Source organism: Planococcus citri, chromosome 2, assembly GCF_950023065.1.
Source record: "Planococcus citri chromosome 2, ihPlaCitr1.1, whole genome shotgun sequence".
In the NCBI taxonomy this organism is placed as follows: domain Eukaryota; kingdom Metazoa; phylum Arthropoda; class Insecta; order Hemiptera; family Pseudococcidae; genus Planococcus; species Planococcus citri.
The window spans coordinates 58,154,109-58,169,448 of record NC_088678.1 but is presented as its reverse complement, the minus strand read 5'-3'; the positions used below and the strand labels follow the sequence as shown (position 1 = coordinate 58,169,448).

At 34.2% G+C, this 15,340-nt stretch overlaps 5 protein-coding genes and 1 long non-coding RNA gene across 7 annotated transcripts; 4 read left to right on the top strand and 2 right to left on the bottom strand.

Annotated features, from left to right (window-relative positions):
* Positions 1-77: 77 nt before the first annotated feature.
* Positions 78-1,241, top strand: LOC135836681 (mitochondrial import inner membrane translocase subunit Tim22). The gene is made up of 4 exons (XM_065351655.1): positions 78-408; positions 488-678; positions 751-823; positions 909-1,241. Exons 1-4 carry the CDS (start codon positions 207-209, stop codon positions 986-988), a joined length of 546 nt encoding a protein of 181 aa, XP_065207727.1. The 5' UTR covers positions 78-206; the 3' UTR covers positions 989-1,241.
* A 38-nt stretch (positions 1,242-1,279) lies between these two features.
* On the bottom strand, positions 1,280-4,732 carry LOC135836680 (WSCD family member CG9164). Of its 2 annotated transcripts, none has more exons than XM_065351653.1 (5): positions 4,588-4,732; positions 2,562-2,690; positions 2,295-2,484; positions 1,879-2,130; positions 1,280-1,798 (listed from the first exon to the last, which is right to left on the bottom strand). In XM_065351653.1, the coding sequence occupies exons 2-5, from the start codon at positions 2,658-2,660 to the stop codon at positions 1,413-1,415; spliced, it is 927 nt and encodes a 308-aa protein (XP_065207725.1). In that variant the 5' UTR covers positions 2,661-2,690; positions 4,588-4,732; the 3' UTR covers positions 1,280-1,412. The 2 variants fall into 2 exon arrangements, with proteins under 2 accessions (XP_065207725.1, XP_065207726.1); XM_065351654.1 differs by having other exon boundaries at positions 2,562-2,685; positions 4,588-4,685.
* A 204-nt stretch (positions 4,733-4,936) lies between these two features.
* LOC135836682 (uncharacterized) lies at positions 4,937-7,721 on the top strand. Its single transcript, XR_010557073.1, has 4 exons — positions 4,937-6,750; positions 6,880-6,943; positions 7,044-7,133; positions 7,217-7,721. It is a non-coding gene; the product is annotated as an uncharacterized LOC135836682 (long non-coding RNA).
* A 765-nt stretch (positions 7,722-8,486) lies between these two features.
* Prosbeta7 (proteasome subunit beta type-4) lies at positions 8,487-9,587 on the bottom strand. Its single transcript, XM_065351650.1, has one exon. It carries the CDS (start codon positions 9,430-9,432, stop codon positions 8,680-8,682), a length of 753 nt encoding a protein of 250 aa, XP_065207722.1. The 5' UTR covers positions 9,433-9,587; the 3' UTR covers positions 8,487-8,679.
* A 579-nt stretch (positions 9,588-10,166) lies between these two features.
* LOC135836676 (transcriptional regulator ATRX homolog) lies at positions 10,167-12,132 on the top strand. The gene is made up of 3 exons (XM_065351647.1): positions 10,167-10,733; positions 10,813-11,486; positions 11,718-12,132. The coding sequence occupies exons 1-2, from the start codon at positions 10,352-10,354 to the stop codon at positions 11,484-11,486; spliced, it is 1,056 nt and encodes a 351-aa protein (XP_065207719.1). The 5' UTR covers positions 10,167-10,351; the 3' UTR covers positions 11,718-12,132.
* A 1,401-nt stretch (positions 12,133-13,533) lies between these two features.
* LOC135836674 (uncharacterized) lies at positions 13,534-15,251 on the top strand. Its single transcript, XM_065351645.1, has 2 exons — positions 13,534-13,973; positions 14,042-15,251. Exons 1-2 carry the CDS (start codon positions 13,745-13,747, stop codon positions 14,578-14,580), a joined length of 768 nt encoding a protein of 255 aa, XP_065207717.1. The 5' UTR covers positions 13,534-13,744; the 3' UTR covers positions 14,581-15,251.
* Positions 15,252-15,340: the final 89 nt, after the last annotated feature.

Sequence of the window (15,340 nt, the reverse complement as noted above, 5' to 3'; positions counted from 1 at the left end):
TCAGCATTTTCACATTCTCGAATTTTTAAGTTCGAATGGTACATTTTTCGGCAAGCAAAGTCAACATTGTTTTCGCACATTGGCATCGGATTGATAACAACAATTTCAGTTTTTTTCATATTTTGAGATTTGAGAAGAAAATGAGAAAAAAGGCGTAATTCAATCATCATCAGTGAATTTTTTAATTTGTAAATAGTTTCATAAGAATGGAAAAAGATAGAATATTTTTTTCTCAAAGAGAGCTCGATGATGTAGCTCAACGACTGATCGGTAGCGGATCACATTATCGCGAAAACATCATCATACCGAGACTTCTAGGACCCGTTATCATCAAAAGCAGAGAAGAAAAGCTGATCGAAGCCGCAATGGAAAGTTGCGCTTTTAAATCTGGAATCAGTTGCGTTTTAGGTAATACTTGTTTTCAAAATATCTCGAATATTAACTGACCAAGCTTTTGAGCAGCTGTAAGAAAACTCTTTTTTTTCAGGTTACGGTCTCGGTTTGGTTATAGGACTGTTTTCATCCAGTGTCAACCCCAACATCGGATTTGGACCAGACGCTAAAACACAAACAGTTCGAGAGATATTTCACGATATTAAAACTACAAGTCACAGCTATGGAAAAAATTTCGCCTTTGTTGGAGCAATTTTTGCGGCATCAGAATGCGCCGTAGAATCTGTAAGACACCGGTTGAAAATAAGTTACTTAATTTTATTCGATCAAGCGTTGATAGACTCTTTGTTCTTTTAGTACAGGGGTAAAACTGATTGGAGAAATGGAACTTACGCTGGGGCTATTACTGGAGGATTAATCGGATTGAGAGGTACAGTATTCGTCACATTGGCAATTAAACATGCTAAGATTTCATTTTTATAGCAAGTCGTTGTTAAAATATCTTCATTGTTTAGCTGGAGTAAAAGCGGGTATCGTTGGCGCAGCTGGGTTCGCAGTATTTTCGACCATCATCGACTATTACATGCATTCATAAACGTTATTCAGATTACACGTCTTAAATTCTGTCCCAAAATCTGAATTTCCTGAAATGAAATATATTCTCGCCCTGAGAATGGAATATTTCAATAAAGCATTTTGCAGTTCGAAAAATGCTTATATCGTAGTAAGTTATTGAACATTTTCATTTTGATCCATTTTGAAAGTTCAATGAACGTAGATTGTTGATCAATTGATCATGTGTTTTTCTTGTTACCTGTTATGAATTATTGTCGTTTATAAAATGAACATTGCTTATTTGTAATATATTTTCAATACAATTAATAAGTACGTGAAAAAATGGTTTTAATAATAATTAAATTTATAGCAACAGGTAAAGAAACAATGCGTACAAATTTTTCGTCGGTAATACTGAACTACGTTTAAATAAAATCAACGTTTTATCACGACCAAAATTAATATTAATTATCTACCGGTATTACATCAGATTCCGTTTTAACGGATAATGCTGTGGTTCGTTGCGAATGTATTTTACGTTTTTTGATTTCATTGTAAATTACTTTCTTTTGATTCTCCAAAACATTATTCAACTCCGAAGTAAAAGGATTAAAGGGTAAATAAGGCTTCCGTCTGCGATAAATACCCTCTTTTCGCCTCATCATACACCTTATATGTTGTTTGTTTATCGGTAAACCTAAAAATTTGATGATGTTTTCAATATTTTTCTTCGGTTGAAGTATTAATTCTTCGTAATGAACGATCAACAAAGGTTTTTCATAATTTTGTATCCAATCTGAATTCATCGATCGCCATCCTTCTAAATGTTCCATGACAAACATCGACCATTCTGTAAATAGGTAGCAATAAAAGGTCAATCATACAATATAATCGTTACGTGGTGTAAATATTTTAATTCAATTTGCGTACCTTTGCCATTATGGCGTGTAAATCTTTCAGCGGAGGCGTATCCAAGATGACCTCCGCTTCTCCTATTAAACTCGGCCAATATAGCTGGTCCCGGTGACCGTATTAATAATACAGCTCTGTCGAAGAGCTTTCGTGTCGCTGGTCCCCATTCGTGAGTTTTCACTACGCTGACACTTTGGTTCGTTACCGATTCTCCGAATAACCCATTCCATAGTAAACCGTAATCTTTATAAACGGAGCCCGTCAATATGCCTAATGATTAAAAAAAAAAAGCAGGTAGGTATCCTTATAATAAAACCAAAGTTTGCTTTGTGTAGGTAATAATAGTTTACGGTTTCAATGCCGCCGCAAACATTACCTAAACATTGTCATTTACGTCTCGTCACTACGAACAAAATAATCATTTTTTTTTATACCTGTTGCTTGCTGTAATAAATAACGAAGCCAGGTATTGCCGCTACCGGGAAAAGAGGCTAAAGCAGTGATCGGTCTTTTTGAGCGGGTTTTCAGAAATTTCAACGGTTGACACCAGTGTACTTTAGGTTTATGTTGAATTACTTTGTACGTATGACCTTGAATGTACACAATATTCGTCTCGTTGAATCCCTACGAATAAAGTGACATAAATTAGAAGCCAATTTTATGACTTTTGTCGAAACGCTTACAAGTGTCGAATTACTTACGGAATAGCTTCTGTGTATGAAATGTAAGCTCAGACAGAAAATGATTATGACGTAAGATCCGACGAATAATAAAATTAACTTATGTTTGCGTTTACTCATTCATCTGTTTACATTTCACCGCAGCCTATGCTGGAAAAATAAGGGGAAAATGAGTTTCATGTCGATGTTTCATCAATTTTGAGCTTTCATTTTTATTTGAAACATATTTGATTGGTAGTACCATCATGCATCTTTATAATTATGTTCGGATTGGTAAATTTCTTAATAGGCTACTTAAATAATCATGTGGAGCTAAATACTTAGACATTAGATGAGTTTTTTTATGCGGATTTTTGCAGATTTTCGAGAATCTGGATTTTGGACGTTTTAAAAAAAAAATTTAAAACACTTTTTAGATTCCACTCACACACTTTTAAAACCTTAAAAGCAATCTTTTTTCAAGTGAAATCAAAAATTCATTTTCAAAAGCTACTACCTCAGCAGATTTTCGTGGATTCTAAATCTGTCAAAATCTGTGTAAAAAGAACACACCTAATTATGTTTTTTTACATGGATTTTGGCAGATTTAAAATCTACTAGAATCTGCTAGGATAGTACCGTTAGAAAATGGATTTTGGATTTGACTGAGTTTACTCAAAGAGAGAAGACTTTCAAGGTTTTGAAAGTTCATACTTGGAATCTAAAAAAATGTTGAGAAAAGAGATTCAAAAAACGTCCAAAAACCAGATTTTCGAGAATCCGCGCAGAAAAAACATGCATGTAAATTCTTAATAAATACTCGTAGGTACCTATAGGTAGTAGGTACCTGGTTGAAAACTGTGGGAAAAAGTTGAAATTCGCTGTTGACGTACGAATTAATTCAGATTCAATAATTTTTTGATTTAATTTGCGATTATTTATTGGTTTATTTTAGGACGGTTCTTCCGAGGGAAAAACTGTTGAAATACTATGTCTGAAAATTTAGAAATGTCACCCGAGCTGTGATCTACGAATTCAGAAAAAAGCAGGTTTAGAATTTTCGAAAAATTTCACGTCGAATTTTGATTGATCTAAAGTAAAACAAACCAAAGAAGCAGTAACAAAAGTTCATCAGTCTTTTAAATAAATTTGCCGAATTATTCAAACTTTTCTTTTAATATCGAAGAAAACTGGCCAAAATTCGATTTTAACAAAGAAACTACAAACGCTTTTTGAATTTTCTCAAAAACAGTTGTTTCCTACAGTCCATAAGAATTAGAAGTACCTGTAAGCATTTCAAATTCATTTAAAGGAATTTCAGAACCTTACATTATTTTATATTATATTGGCACACTGGGTGCGTTTTTTATAAAAGGATATTCCCAAGGGTATACGGATAGAGGATGTGCATAATGGATACCTACAACATAGGCTCGTGCACGTAGGTGCACCTATCACATTTTAAATAAATTCAAAAACCACAACAAAATTTCCTGAAAGTTTCTCAAAAATTATGAACAAAATCAGTAATTTTTTTTTCTCTATCAATTAATTGTGTTGGTGATAATTATCCATGCATGTAGCATGTAGCAGATCAACTCTAACTGATAAGCTTTTGAATGTTTTTCTGAATGGAGTCAAAGAGCTAAGGTATTAATTGATTTTTTTCTAAATGATCATTTTTTAAAATCAATTACTGGCCTACTTGTCGCAGTTTGTATTTTCATTGCCTTATGTCTAACATGTAACCCTTCCAGAAAAATGACTTTTCAGGTTCAAAAATTCTTTTGCAAAATTTTACTGAATTTCAATTCTAAGTACTTCATAGTCAGATTCTAATCATTTTACAGCAGGAAATCTTCAAAAAGATAGTTACAATTTTGGTACCTAATCCCGAGTATTACTATACAGTTTCAGAAAAAATGGCTTAAAATTTCAGATTCTGTGTTATTACTATTTGCGACCGGTTCATGCATGCAATTTTTTGACTAATTTTTACGTAACATCTATCCTACATGCCTACTAAAATAATAATGATTTTTATTTTCAAAATACGACTGTAACTTACCAAGATAAAAAATTGAGCGTTGTATTTTGTGAATGTCTTTACATGAACACCAAAACGATAATACATCTACTTATACCTTGAGAAGTCGAATGCGAATCACGACAGAAAAAATGTAGCAAAATCAAAAGAATAAGGTGTTTGTCTCAAAATCAATAATGATAGGAGGATGCGCAATTGGAAGTGTAAATAATTCACTGAAAGCGATGGTTAGTAGTATTGTTAGTTACTTATTCTTATTCGCTAATTGAATGTCAGTCCCAATGAAGCAAAATCTTTGAAAATACGATAATTCATCGAGTGCCCGAATTTATTCGTTCTTTATTTCAAATTATACCTAACCCTTTACGCAGACGCGTTCTAAGTAGGTAGCTAGCTATAGAAGCAATGTACAATATGTAGTACTTGAGCTACGCGGAAATTATCCCCCGCATGGTTATAATAAATCTGTTTCTATGATTCGAGATTCAATTCAGCATTGGCATTTTGAACGTGGACGTAATAGCTTGTCAACCTTTATAATACACTATTATTATCGTTTAGGTTTGGGCTATTTCAGTTTGCGTGTCACTTATACCTATCTTTTTGTTTATTGTACTAGTTCATTTTTATACGTTTTACTTTTGTGAGAGATCGACTACTTTTCTACAATCAATCCGGTTCTAGAGTTGGATAATTATTCTAAAAATTTAGTCTTGTGCAAAATTGGAGCAGAGATTTTGGGCAACATTTAAAAAATGAAGTTTGATATTTCATCTAATGTTTATACCTAACCTATCAATTTTTTCTATTAATAAGTTCTTCTGGTTACAGTAAAAAGTAATAACATTCATAAATTAGGTTCATTCAGTTTCTTCTCGGATCAAAACTGGTATCTTTAATCACCTAGGTAATTTTATTGTGATTTGAGTATTTTGAGTTCTATACCTATATATGCCATACGAAATTTGAATTTCATGTAGGTATGCGAACATGGGTAGCCTATAGGCAATAGAAATGGGCACTTCATTTTTTAAAAAAATATTTAATGTAGGGAGGTAGGTACCCATCGTATTTTCACCTTTTTCCATTTTTAGGGCGAGATCGGTGTACTCTACAATATTACCTACTGTGGTGACTGTATAGAGAAATGATCTCTTGATTTGAAGTTTATGTGTTCAAGCCAGTCAAGCCTCAAATTATGAAGCACGTAGCATCATTTTTCCATCTGATTTCGTCTCATTAATGCTGTAAATCCAATGCTGGAGCATGTAGTGGCGTTGTCAAACCCTAATACAATATGTAGAAGTTTGGTGACCATAAATCATTAATTACTGTTCTCACATTGCATATTTTCATTTCACATATTTAAATATGGCTTTCGTGCAAAAAACAAACAGATTTTTTCCTTTTTTTGAAAAATCAAAGATTCGTTTATTAAAGCTCAGGTTGTTCAAAAAAACAAAATTCTAGTTTCATAATTTATAAACATTATTTTCCATCTCTTTTTCTGGAGTTGTTTTGGCATACTATCCATATCTGCTGAAAAATGTATATTAGTCGTCTTTGAAGATGAATTTGCCTAACCTCTAGCTAGTAGGAGCTTTATTTATTTTCATGCCATGAAAAAGATCAGCATTGAATCGCATTGAATTCATTATTTCAGTTTACGATAGTGCCGAAAATACACATATTGACAAATTGATTACTTCGATTTAAGATGATCAAAATGGAGTATATGTTTTTTTCTGCTTAAAGCTGGTTATTTTTCTGTAGGATGCTTTGTTCAAAAGATACCTATACATACGCATAAAACGTAGATATACCTAATGTAATGTCCTACTTTAGAATTTTTTTTTTTTTTAATGAGCACATTTATATCCGAGAATTCCACCACTACCCCACCCCCTCTCTTTCAGTCTCTTGTAGGTGAATTTTCAATATCCTACAATACTCGGAGACAAATTCCCAAAACATACCTTTATTCATTGGGGGTAAAAATCAAAAATGTGTAAAATGCAGTGTGGTGAATTTCACCATCTTGTGGCATTTTTGGGATTTTTTGAATGTGACATTCCAAGGTTACAATGTTATCCTACCTCGTGGCTCGTACCCTCAGCAGTCAGCACTCAATTCAAATAATGATGAAATAATAAAACTTGAAAATAAAATTTGTAAGTAGACTTGGTAAGTAAATACAGAAATCATCTTATAATTCTTCAACATGTTCATCTAGAGTATTATTTCCATTGTGTAATAAATATGATATTTTTCCATGCACTGAAAATTCATTGATCCATTCTGTATTGTTTTTAGGAATAATCTAGTAGATCTTGAATTCGTTGTGTAAAAAACACCAATTATGGCTGCTGCTCGAACTGTAAGTGAAATATTATGTGTTTTTTAGCGTGATAAAAATCAATTATAGAACAAATAATTTACTACTTATTATTGGTCTACACTACATTTCTACATTTCAGTTGGAAGAACGTCTAGGAGCTATCGGCGTGGCGATGCCTGCCGACCACAGAGAAGCGTTTGTTCTTGTAGGATGTTTACTGAGGCATCTTGTGAGTGAACTTTCATATACTTAACTTCGATCAAATATTGTACCTAGTTCTACATATCTTACGAAAAGTGATCCTATGTTCAGGAAACCGATAGCGACATTAAGGTATCACTAGTATGTTTGCGCGAGAGAATGTGAAGAAGTTCCAGTCTGTGGTTTTATCCGCGTATCTTCCTCCGTTAAGTCGTCGTCGTCGCCGCTGGACTCTAAACGACTTCCGATCAGCCTACATGAAATTTTATGACGACGAACGTCCTGCTGCCACCGCATCGGCCACTGTACGAGAAACGTTTCCTCACGGAGCTGATATTTTCGCCGATAATTGTATTGGGCTGTATCAACAGACATCTGCAAATATCCGTTTTTTATCTGATTTGTATTGCTGTCGTAGCAGTGTACAGGAGCTGAGAAGGTCAATATTCTTTCGTTCGGCTCAGCTAACAATCAACAGGCAGTTTTATCGGCCATTAAGTCTCTTCCAGAGATGAGAGTTCCTGCAGATCTTTGATGTTTGTTTCTAATCTTTGTCAGATCCGTTGTACGAAGTCGTATTTTGTTAATATATTATTTCATATTTTGTTCATACCTACTTACCTATCAATATTTTTCTATTAATAAGTTCTTCTGGTTACAGTAAAAAATAATAACATTCATAAATTAGGTTCGTTCAGTTTCTTCTCGGATCAAAACGGGTATACTTAATTAGGTATTTATAATGAATTGTATTGTGATTGGAGTATTTTGAGTTCTATCTAGTACCTCTACCTATATTACATACGAAATTTGAATTTCATGTACGCGAATGTGGGAAGCTATAAGAAATATGGGCATTAATTTAAAAAAATTATTTAATGTAGGTACCCATCATAATTTCACCTGTCTACATTCTTGGGGCAGGATTGGTACTCTGCAATATTACCGTCAATGGTGACCATAAGTTAATCACTGCTGAGACGAAGACAATTGTTCTCACATTGCATTTCACAGATTGTAAAAATTTAGCTTTCATTCAAAAAAACAACAAATTTTTTCCTTTCTTTGAAAAATCAAAAATTCAGTTAACAAAGCTTAGGTTGTTCAAAAAAAAAAACAAAAATCGAGTTTCATAATTTATAAAAATTTCCACATTTCCTATCTTTTTTTTGACTTCTTTTGGCAAACCATCCACCTGCTGAAAAATGAATTAGTCAGTTAGTTACCGGTGAATTAGTTGTTCTTTTTATTCATCAATCGAACAACGAAAAGTTGATCAATTTTAACGATGCCCAATCCACGTAGAAGTTCAAACGAAATACACCTAAAGTGGGATCCAGATGCCACTTTGGAGAAATTTCCTCACAATAAATAATGCGCATTTAGAATGAAAAAAATTCCTGTATTTAAATAGATAATATTTTACAAAATACTCAAAATATACGATTAAACAATTTTACGAGCGATATTCCAATCGACTTCAATTTCGATGGGACCCGATACGCAACTCGTAGGATGAAAAAATTCCTGTTATTTAAATCGATAACATTTTACAAAATAATCGAGATATACGATTAAACAATTTTATGAGCGATATTCCAGTCCGCTTTTATTTCTATAGGACCCTGCACTTCGCAACTCGTAGAAGTAATAACAGCCATTTCATACTTGTTCCAAGATCTGGCATCACGATAGTAGAGCACTTCCATGCATTTTTTCAAAATCTCGGTAGCTTCTTGAGCATTGAGCTCAGGTTTCTTATCAACAGCATCACGTAACAACGGAATAGCAATATAAGCACCATAACCGGTGGCGATGATTTTATCTTCGAAAGCAGTGCCTAATTTATCGACAGATCCCAAAAACGGTTTACCTTCTTGTATGCCACCAACGATAATATTGTTCCAAAGTGGATCGACTTTCGAACGACGATTATACATTACTCTAGTGAGCCAACAATGAAGGGAAGCAGGTTTGATATAAATATCATCTTCCAAACATTCTTCTCCGATAATCTTGCCATTAATAAGCTCTTTTAAGTACTGATAATCTGCATAGTCACCGCCGACTCCGATGACTGTGTTTTTGTTAACTTTGAGTATTCGGGGGCAATTTTTGAAGCGAGCTAAAGAACCATACGAAGCTAGTAGATCAGCAGCGATAACTACACCGTCGTTGAATGCTATTCCAAGCACAGAGGTAGCTGTTGTAACTGGTGTATGGAAATGAGTGATGATATCCGAATTCGAAGCACATTCGCCGACACCTTTGAAGGCATACGGATCCAGCGGGTTACCAAACAACAATGCTTTGTCAAATACATTCATTTTACACTGGAAATCAATAAACTTGATAAATAAACCGAATTTTACGAAAATTGTTCAATTGAATTATAAAATTATGGCTCGAAATGCGTAATCGAAAATTCAAATTTCACTGATCATGATCTTTTCAATTCGTGTTATTTTTCGCTTTATCATTTTTGTTTTCATAAAAAAAAAAAAAAAATATTTTGAGTGAATTCGCCATCTGGAAGTGTCTCTCTAATTGAGAAAAAATGATTGCGTGAAAATTGTAAAAATCTGTAAATTACTCTGGAAAAACTCGATTTTCATTCGATTTACCAGTAAATTACGGTAAAAATAGGAAAAATCCGTAATTACTCTCAAATTTGAAATTCATTTTTCAAGCATCACTTTTTTGCGAATGCCCCGTCGACCGTATATAATGGACGAATAATTCAAATCGCAGGAAATGACGGCCACATTTTGGATGCAGAATCCTGGAAACGTTCTGCACATGCGCCAAACATGATGCTTACGGCGTTGGTGGAGAGAGAGACGGGTCTCTGGTACAACCCACGTTCAACCAGTACACCGTCTCTCTCTCCACCAGCACCGTAAGCGTCATGTTTGGCGCATGAGCAGAAGGTTTCCAGGATTCTGCATCCAAAATCTAGGCTTCACATTTTGTCATTTTTTCACCGTTGAATTATTCGTCCATTATATACGGTCGACGGAATGCCCTGAGATCTCGAACAAAAAATTAACGGTTTCAGTTTTTTTCATCAAGCCGTCCATCTCTGATTTTTGTCGTTTTAGCGGTGTGGCCGAAACATTTCGCTTTGTAGTATTTAATTATGAAAGTTTGAATTTAATTCTACTATATTTCTTTATCTTCTCGCGTAAGTCGATCGCGTGATTTTCGTTTATATTTCGAAGGTAATTAAAACTCGACATTTTCAAGATGCCAAGAGTAGCTAAGAAACCAACGGCAAAACGCGCGAAAGCCGCTCAGAATCACAACGGTGCCGGTGATGCTAGCGACGATCAAAGTGAAGCTATTACTTCGAATAAAAACGATCTCGCAGATCTGAATAAGACTTACACAAAGTCTGATGTTCCTCAAACTGCAAACGATGACGCCAAAAATGATTCCGAAAGTGGTTCCGACCAGGAAGAAAACGACGCCGATGAAAACGCCAAAGTTCAAAATGGTGACAGTAATGATCAAGGTTCCGATTCGAATTCTGAAGAAGTGAATGACAGCCCAAAGAAATCGAAGAAAGGAAAGACCACCAAAAAAGCGGCACCGAAAGCAAAACCCGAGAAAGAGCAGGAATTATCTGGTAAATATTTACAGTTTTGAGATACACGTTGACTTTCTAAGCATTTTGAGTTATAATTTTGTTTTTGTTCGATTCGCAGAAAATGACGAAAATGATGATGAAACCGGCGAAGAAAAACAAGCATCACCGCCTAAACGTAATGCGAAAGATAAATCAGCCGACGAACCACCTTCCAAGAAGGGTCGCGGCAAAGCTGCAGTCGCCGAAGAAAAACCTAAATCTGCTCGTGGACGTAAACAGAAACAACCGACAAACGCATCCGAAGATGTGAAAGACGAAGAAGAGGAAGAAGAGAAACCAAAGCGTCAACCTAAAAATAAGCGAGAAAAACCAGTTCCTGAAAAAACCGCCGCTTCTACGAGACCTTCGCGTGCCAAGAAAAACAATAAAGTATCGTACGCCGAATTAGAAAACGACTTCGAAGACGACGACGTAGGCAGTTCTAAAAAAGCTAAGAAGACTGTTACGAAGAAAGCCGCTGAAACAAAAGAAGCTAAAGGTAAACGTGGTCGTCCGGCTAAAAAAGACGTCATCGAAGAAGAAAATGACGACGAAGTCGACCCAGCTGAAGCCGAAGTTGATTCGGAACCGGAACCCGAAGTGAAAAAGAAACCCGCCAAATCGGCCCCTAAAAAAGCTAAAGCTCCTCCTAAGAAAAAGAAAGTTAAAAATGCCGTTGCTGAGGAAGAAGAAGAAGATGAAAAGGAAAAAGAAGATAGTCCCGTTGAAGGCGATGTCGAAGTTGAAGCTTGAGTGAGTGTTCTTTTTTTCTTGTTTGAATTCTATATTTGTTGAAACTATTCAGTAATTAGTAACTTTTATCACGTGTTGATATTTTTGGAATTCGAAACGACGATATGTTTTTATTATACGAGACTTTTGACCTGCAACATGATATTAAAATTATCGATTCATTAATGGTTTTATTATCAAAGCATCTTGTTACAGTTTGATTTATTCGTGTTTTTTTTTTGTTTGTTTCAGGTTTGTGAATACATCGCGCGTATTATCTCTTATACATTTTAAGATATACCACAAGACCGTTTTCCTATACACGCATTCTCGTCGAACTATTTTTACATGTTAAATTACGATTCATTTTAAAAAGCTAATTCTATTTCTCGATTGTATTTATTAGTGTGAGTATCGATTAATTTCCTATTTTTTTTTTTTTTTTAATTTCATAACTTGTCTTTTTTCATCTTGAAGCAGTTAATGCCTATCTAGGGTATTCCCAGTGTGTACAATCGATCATTTGAATTTGTTTGCTTTTTCTCAAGTTTGAATATTTTTAGTGTTTTGTTAGTTGTACCTCAAGTTTTCAATTTTTAAACGTAAGTTTTTAATATTTTGATTATCGTTTGTAATTTATATTTGGGATTAAAAATATTTTATATTCGGTTTGTATTTTGATTTCATGCGATATTTCGAACCTTCGTAGAGTAGGCTACATTTAAATGCTGGTGTCTGAAGATTATGAAACATTGTATTGATTCACTTGAACTATCATCTTACCGATGATGATTAAATGAAATGAGGATCTTTTTTATCGATGTACGAGAAAGATTAATGATAATTGATTATGAAATAACTGAACGTATTTATTATTCATCTTCCAGCGATCATAGATACCTATTAACTGTATTTTCAGAAAGGAAATTTTGAAAATTCGTACAATGGTATATCATATCAAATTCGATACTATGAAGCGAATTTTCTACTGTGCCATTTTCGTACGAACATCTGGACAGGTTAGACTGAGTAGGTCATGGTAACTTGGTGCAGTGAAAAAAAACTCACTGCCACGATGAGTTCATACGCTGCAATCATCAATCAATGAATTTCGATGTGATCATGAAAAAATAGTACAAAACAGGGCCGAAATTCTTTCTCTTTCTCAATGATCGTCAACTGCCAAAATTTAAAACAGCATAAACTGAATTTTTCCCAAGACTTCAAATTACCATCGTCATTGCAATAATTGAGAAAATGAAGTACCCCCCCCCCTCCCCTAATAGAAAACAGATCACGAACCTGCCTACTTCAATTTTGCAAATTGCCAACACCAACAAGATAGGTAACAAGAATACTAATTATTCATATTTTTTTAGTGAAATTGCACTTCTATTACGTAAGATGAATATGCTTTCTTGGAAATGAGAAATAAATCAACAATTCGCAACGAAATTCTGTTGAAAATTTATTTTACGTAACACGCAGAAATATTTGAAATGATTTGATTACCTATAGGTACTTAATTAGTTGGGTACAGCAAGATCAGCAAGATGACCTTAAAATCTTCGAAATAAAAAAATTTTGTCGAGCAATGAAAAAGGCTGCTCACTAGCGAGCTTGTGGGCTGGTTTTTTTTTCAAAATAGATTTCTGTCATAATTTCTCACTTGGGCTGAATTTAGACTGTCTAATCAAAATTCGAAATTTATGGGTAAGTATGCACTTCTTCATAAGTAATCGTAGTTTCAGCATTTCACTAAACGTAGTCCTCTTCAATAAATTTATTTCAAGTTTGAATCACCAACCATCATTTCAGCAACCAAACATTCTCGCTGTTACTGCAAATTTTCAAATTATTTAAAATTTTAATCGCGAGCAATACGTAATTTGCATTCGAAAATCGAATTAATTGTTCGTACAAATTGCAGTGCAGTAATAAAATGCACCTCTGACCTCTTCTTCACTTTCCTCTCACCCGCACTTCCCCTCCAACTAACCACTCATAGTTACAGAGAGGAGAGAGGGGATCGTAATGCAAACTTACAAAGGCCTATTTTATAATCGAATGCATATTTCCACAAAGATTCAATTAAAGATAACACTGAGCTTGAAATCCAACGTAATTTTTATGAACTTTGTGCAAGAAATTCATTTTGAATTCGCAAATTTGTCAACACTGCGTACAAAGGTGTAAATCCAAATCCTCATAAACGAATTTCCTGCTGTTCATCAAAGACGTGCGTTTTTTTTTTCAAAATATCTAATTTTGATGTCAAAATGTCTCCTCGAACTCGTCTAACTTCGGTGAAAGATAACAGAAGCTTGAGAAGTAAAAAACTTAGCATTGTTGGAAACGTTCGCATATCATTAACTCGATGTGATACAAACAAACCATCTCGGTCCAGTAAACACGAACCGTCGCCGTCGAAGAAAAACATCGTCAAAGTAGATGGAAAATCTTCAACATTGATTAACAGTCCTACACCGAAATCTGCGAAAAAACAAGGTAAGATCATTACAGCGACAAATATGACTTTGTAAATATTCAATTACTAAATCGTTTTCTCATTACAGATCGACAGCTATCGCCAACGAAGAAAAAACCAACCAGATCGGTAGAAAAATCACCCGCGAAAAAGCCTGTTGCAGTTGAAAACGATGTTCGTAAGCTCAACTCAAAAGGGAGTACGCCTAAAAAAACCGTAACTAAAGATAAACAATCGCCCAAGAAACCCGCTCCATTAAGGAATGTTAAACAGTCTCCTATCAAAACTATGATTACTCAGAAGGAAACTTCCGATTCGGAAGTACAAATCAAAAAACCTTTATTGAAAAAAGCTCTTACGAAAGAGAGCAGATTAAAGCAACAAATGAAACTCGGTAGAATATTCATCAATCCTACGTTTCCGAGTAAAACCGTATTTAAAAGACAAACGTATTCCGCTGATAAAGATGAAAATCAAGGTCAGCTCGTAACAACAGATACTGCGCCAGAATTGAATAATAATGTCGTTAAAGTTAAACGTGTACAACCTAATTTAGTGCTGCGTAAAGTTGATCACCAGACTGAAAAACCTATTCGCGATAAGAGGAAAATTTTCCGCCATCTTTGATGGTGAATTTCCTTTCCTTTTCGTTAAACTATCGCACATTTCGTGATTTAACGATTCCTCATTCGTATGTGCGTAATGATTATTGCAACGAGAATGCGATAAAAAAGTATCGCGATTACGAATAATTGATGATCGTTGCATATATGTAAAAAAAAAGTAATGAACTACATATTATTTGGAGTTCGTTTTGTAATGATTCGAATATGGGAAAATCGATGAAACACTTTTTATTTATTGAACTATTTTCCGGATTCTCTGAATCTTTTTCGGAAAATGTTACTATGTACCTCGTAAATATCGTATAAATTTCCGCGCGTACGGTCTAAGAATAATCATCATTCTTTTCGGTATAACTTTTTATTGCTAGTAACATCTTATCAACAAGTTAGTTGTTAAACAGACTTCGACTTTCCCCCTTTTAAATTGTTTTTACAACTCGATTCTGTTACCTGTTTTTGTTTTATTTTTAGAGAAGTTGTATTTTTTTCTCTTCTCCGTAGGTGTATTTCATTTATATTGTAAACATAATTATGTATTATGTAGAGATGTACTTTTTTTTTGTTTTTTTAAATTTTGCGTTCCTATTATATGAGACATCATTGTAAATTTATCTCAGTGAAAAATAATTCGTCTCAGAATTATTAAATATATCGAAAATTTTCATCTGGAAATTTGTTCGTTTTATTGAGTGTTTTCAAATTTTGTCACCTGAAAAACTTCCTGCGTATAATTGGTAGAGATCCAAATTATTCTGGCGGAT

Bases quoted from the DNA above. Each gene is read 5' to 3' on its own strand.
- LOC135836681 (XM_065351655.1), top strand. From the start codon at position 207: ATGGAAAAAGATAGAATATTTTTTTCTCAAAGAGAGCTCGATGATGTA. The intron at 409-487 runs GTAATACTTGTT...CTTTTTTTTCAG, and splicing joins TGGAATCAGTTGCGTTTTAG to GTTACGGTCTCGGTTTGGTT. The intron at 679-750 runs GTAAGACACCGG...TTGTTCTTTTAG, and splicing joins CAGAATGCGCCGTAGAATCT to TACAGGGGTAAAACTGATTG.
- LOC135836680 (XM_065351653.1), bottom strand. From the start codon at position 2,660: ATGAGTAAACGCAAACATAAGTTAATTTTATTATTCGTCGGATCTTAC. The intron at 2,131-2,294 runs GTATAAAAAAAA...TTTAATCATTAG, and splicing joins TTTATTACAGCAAGCAACAG to GCATATTGACGGGCTCCGTT. The intron at 1,799-1,878 runs GTACGCAAATTG...ACCTATTTACAG, and splicing joins TACACGCCATAATGGCAAAG to AATGGTCGATGTTTGTCATG.
- Prosbeta7 (XM_065351650.1), bottom strand. From the start codon at position 9,432: ATGAATGTATTTGACAAAGCATTGTTGTTTGGTAACCCGCTGGATCCG.
- LOC135836676 (XM_065351647.1), top strand. From the start codon at position 10,352: ATGCCAAGAGTAGCTAAGAAACCAACGGCAAAACGCGCGAAAGCCGCT. The intron at 10,734-10,812 runs GTAAATATTTAC...TTCGATTCGCAG, and splicing joins GAAAGAGCAGGAATTATCTG to AAAATGACGAAAATGATGAT.
- LOC135836674 (XM_065351645.1), top strand. From the start codon at position 13,745: ATGTCTCCTCGAACTCGTCTAACTTCGGTGAAAGATAACAGAAGCTTG. The intron at 13,974-14,041 runs GTAAGATCATTA...TTCTCATTACAG, and splicing joins GAAATCTGCGAAAAAACAAG to ATCGACAGCTATCGCCAACG.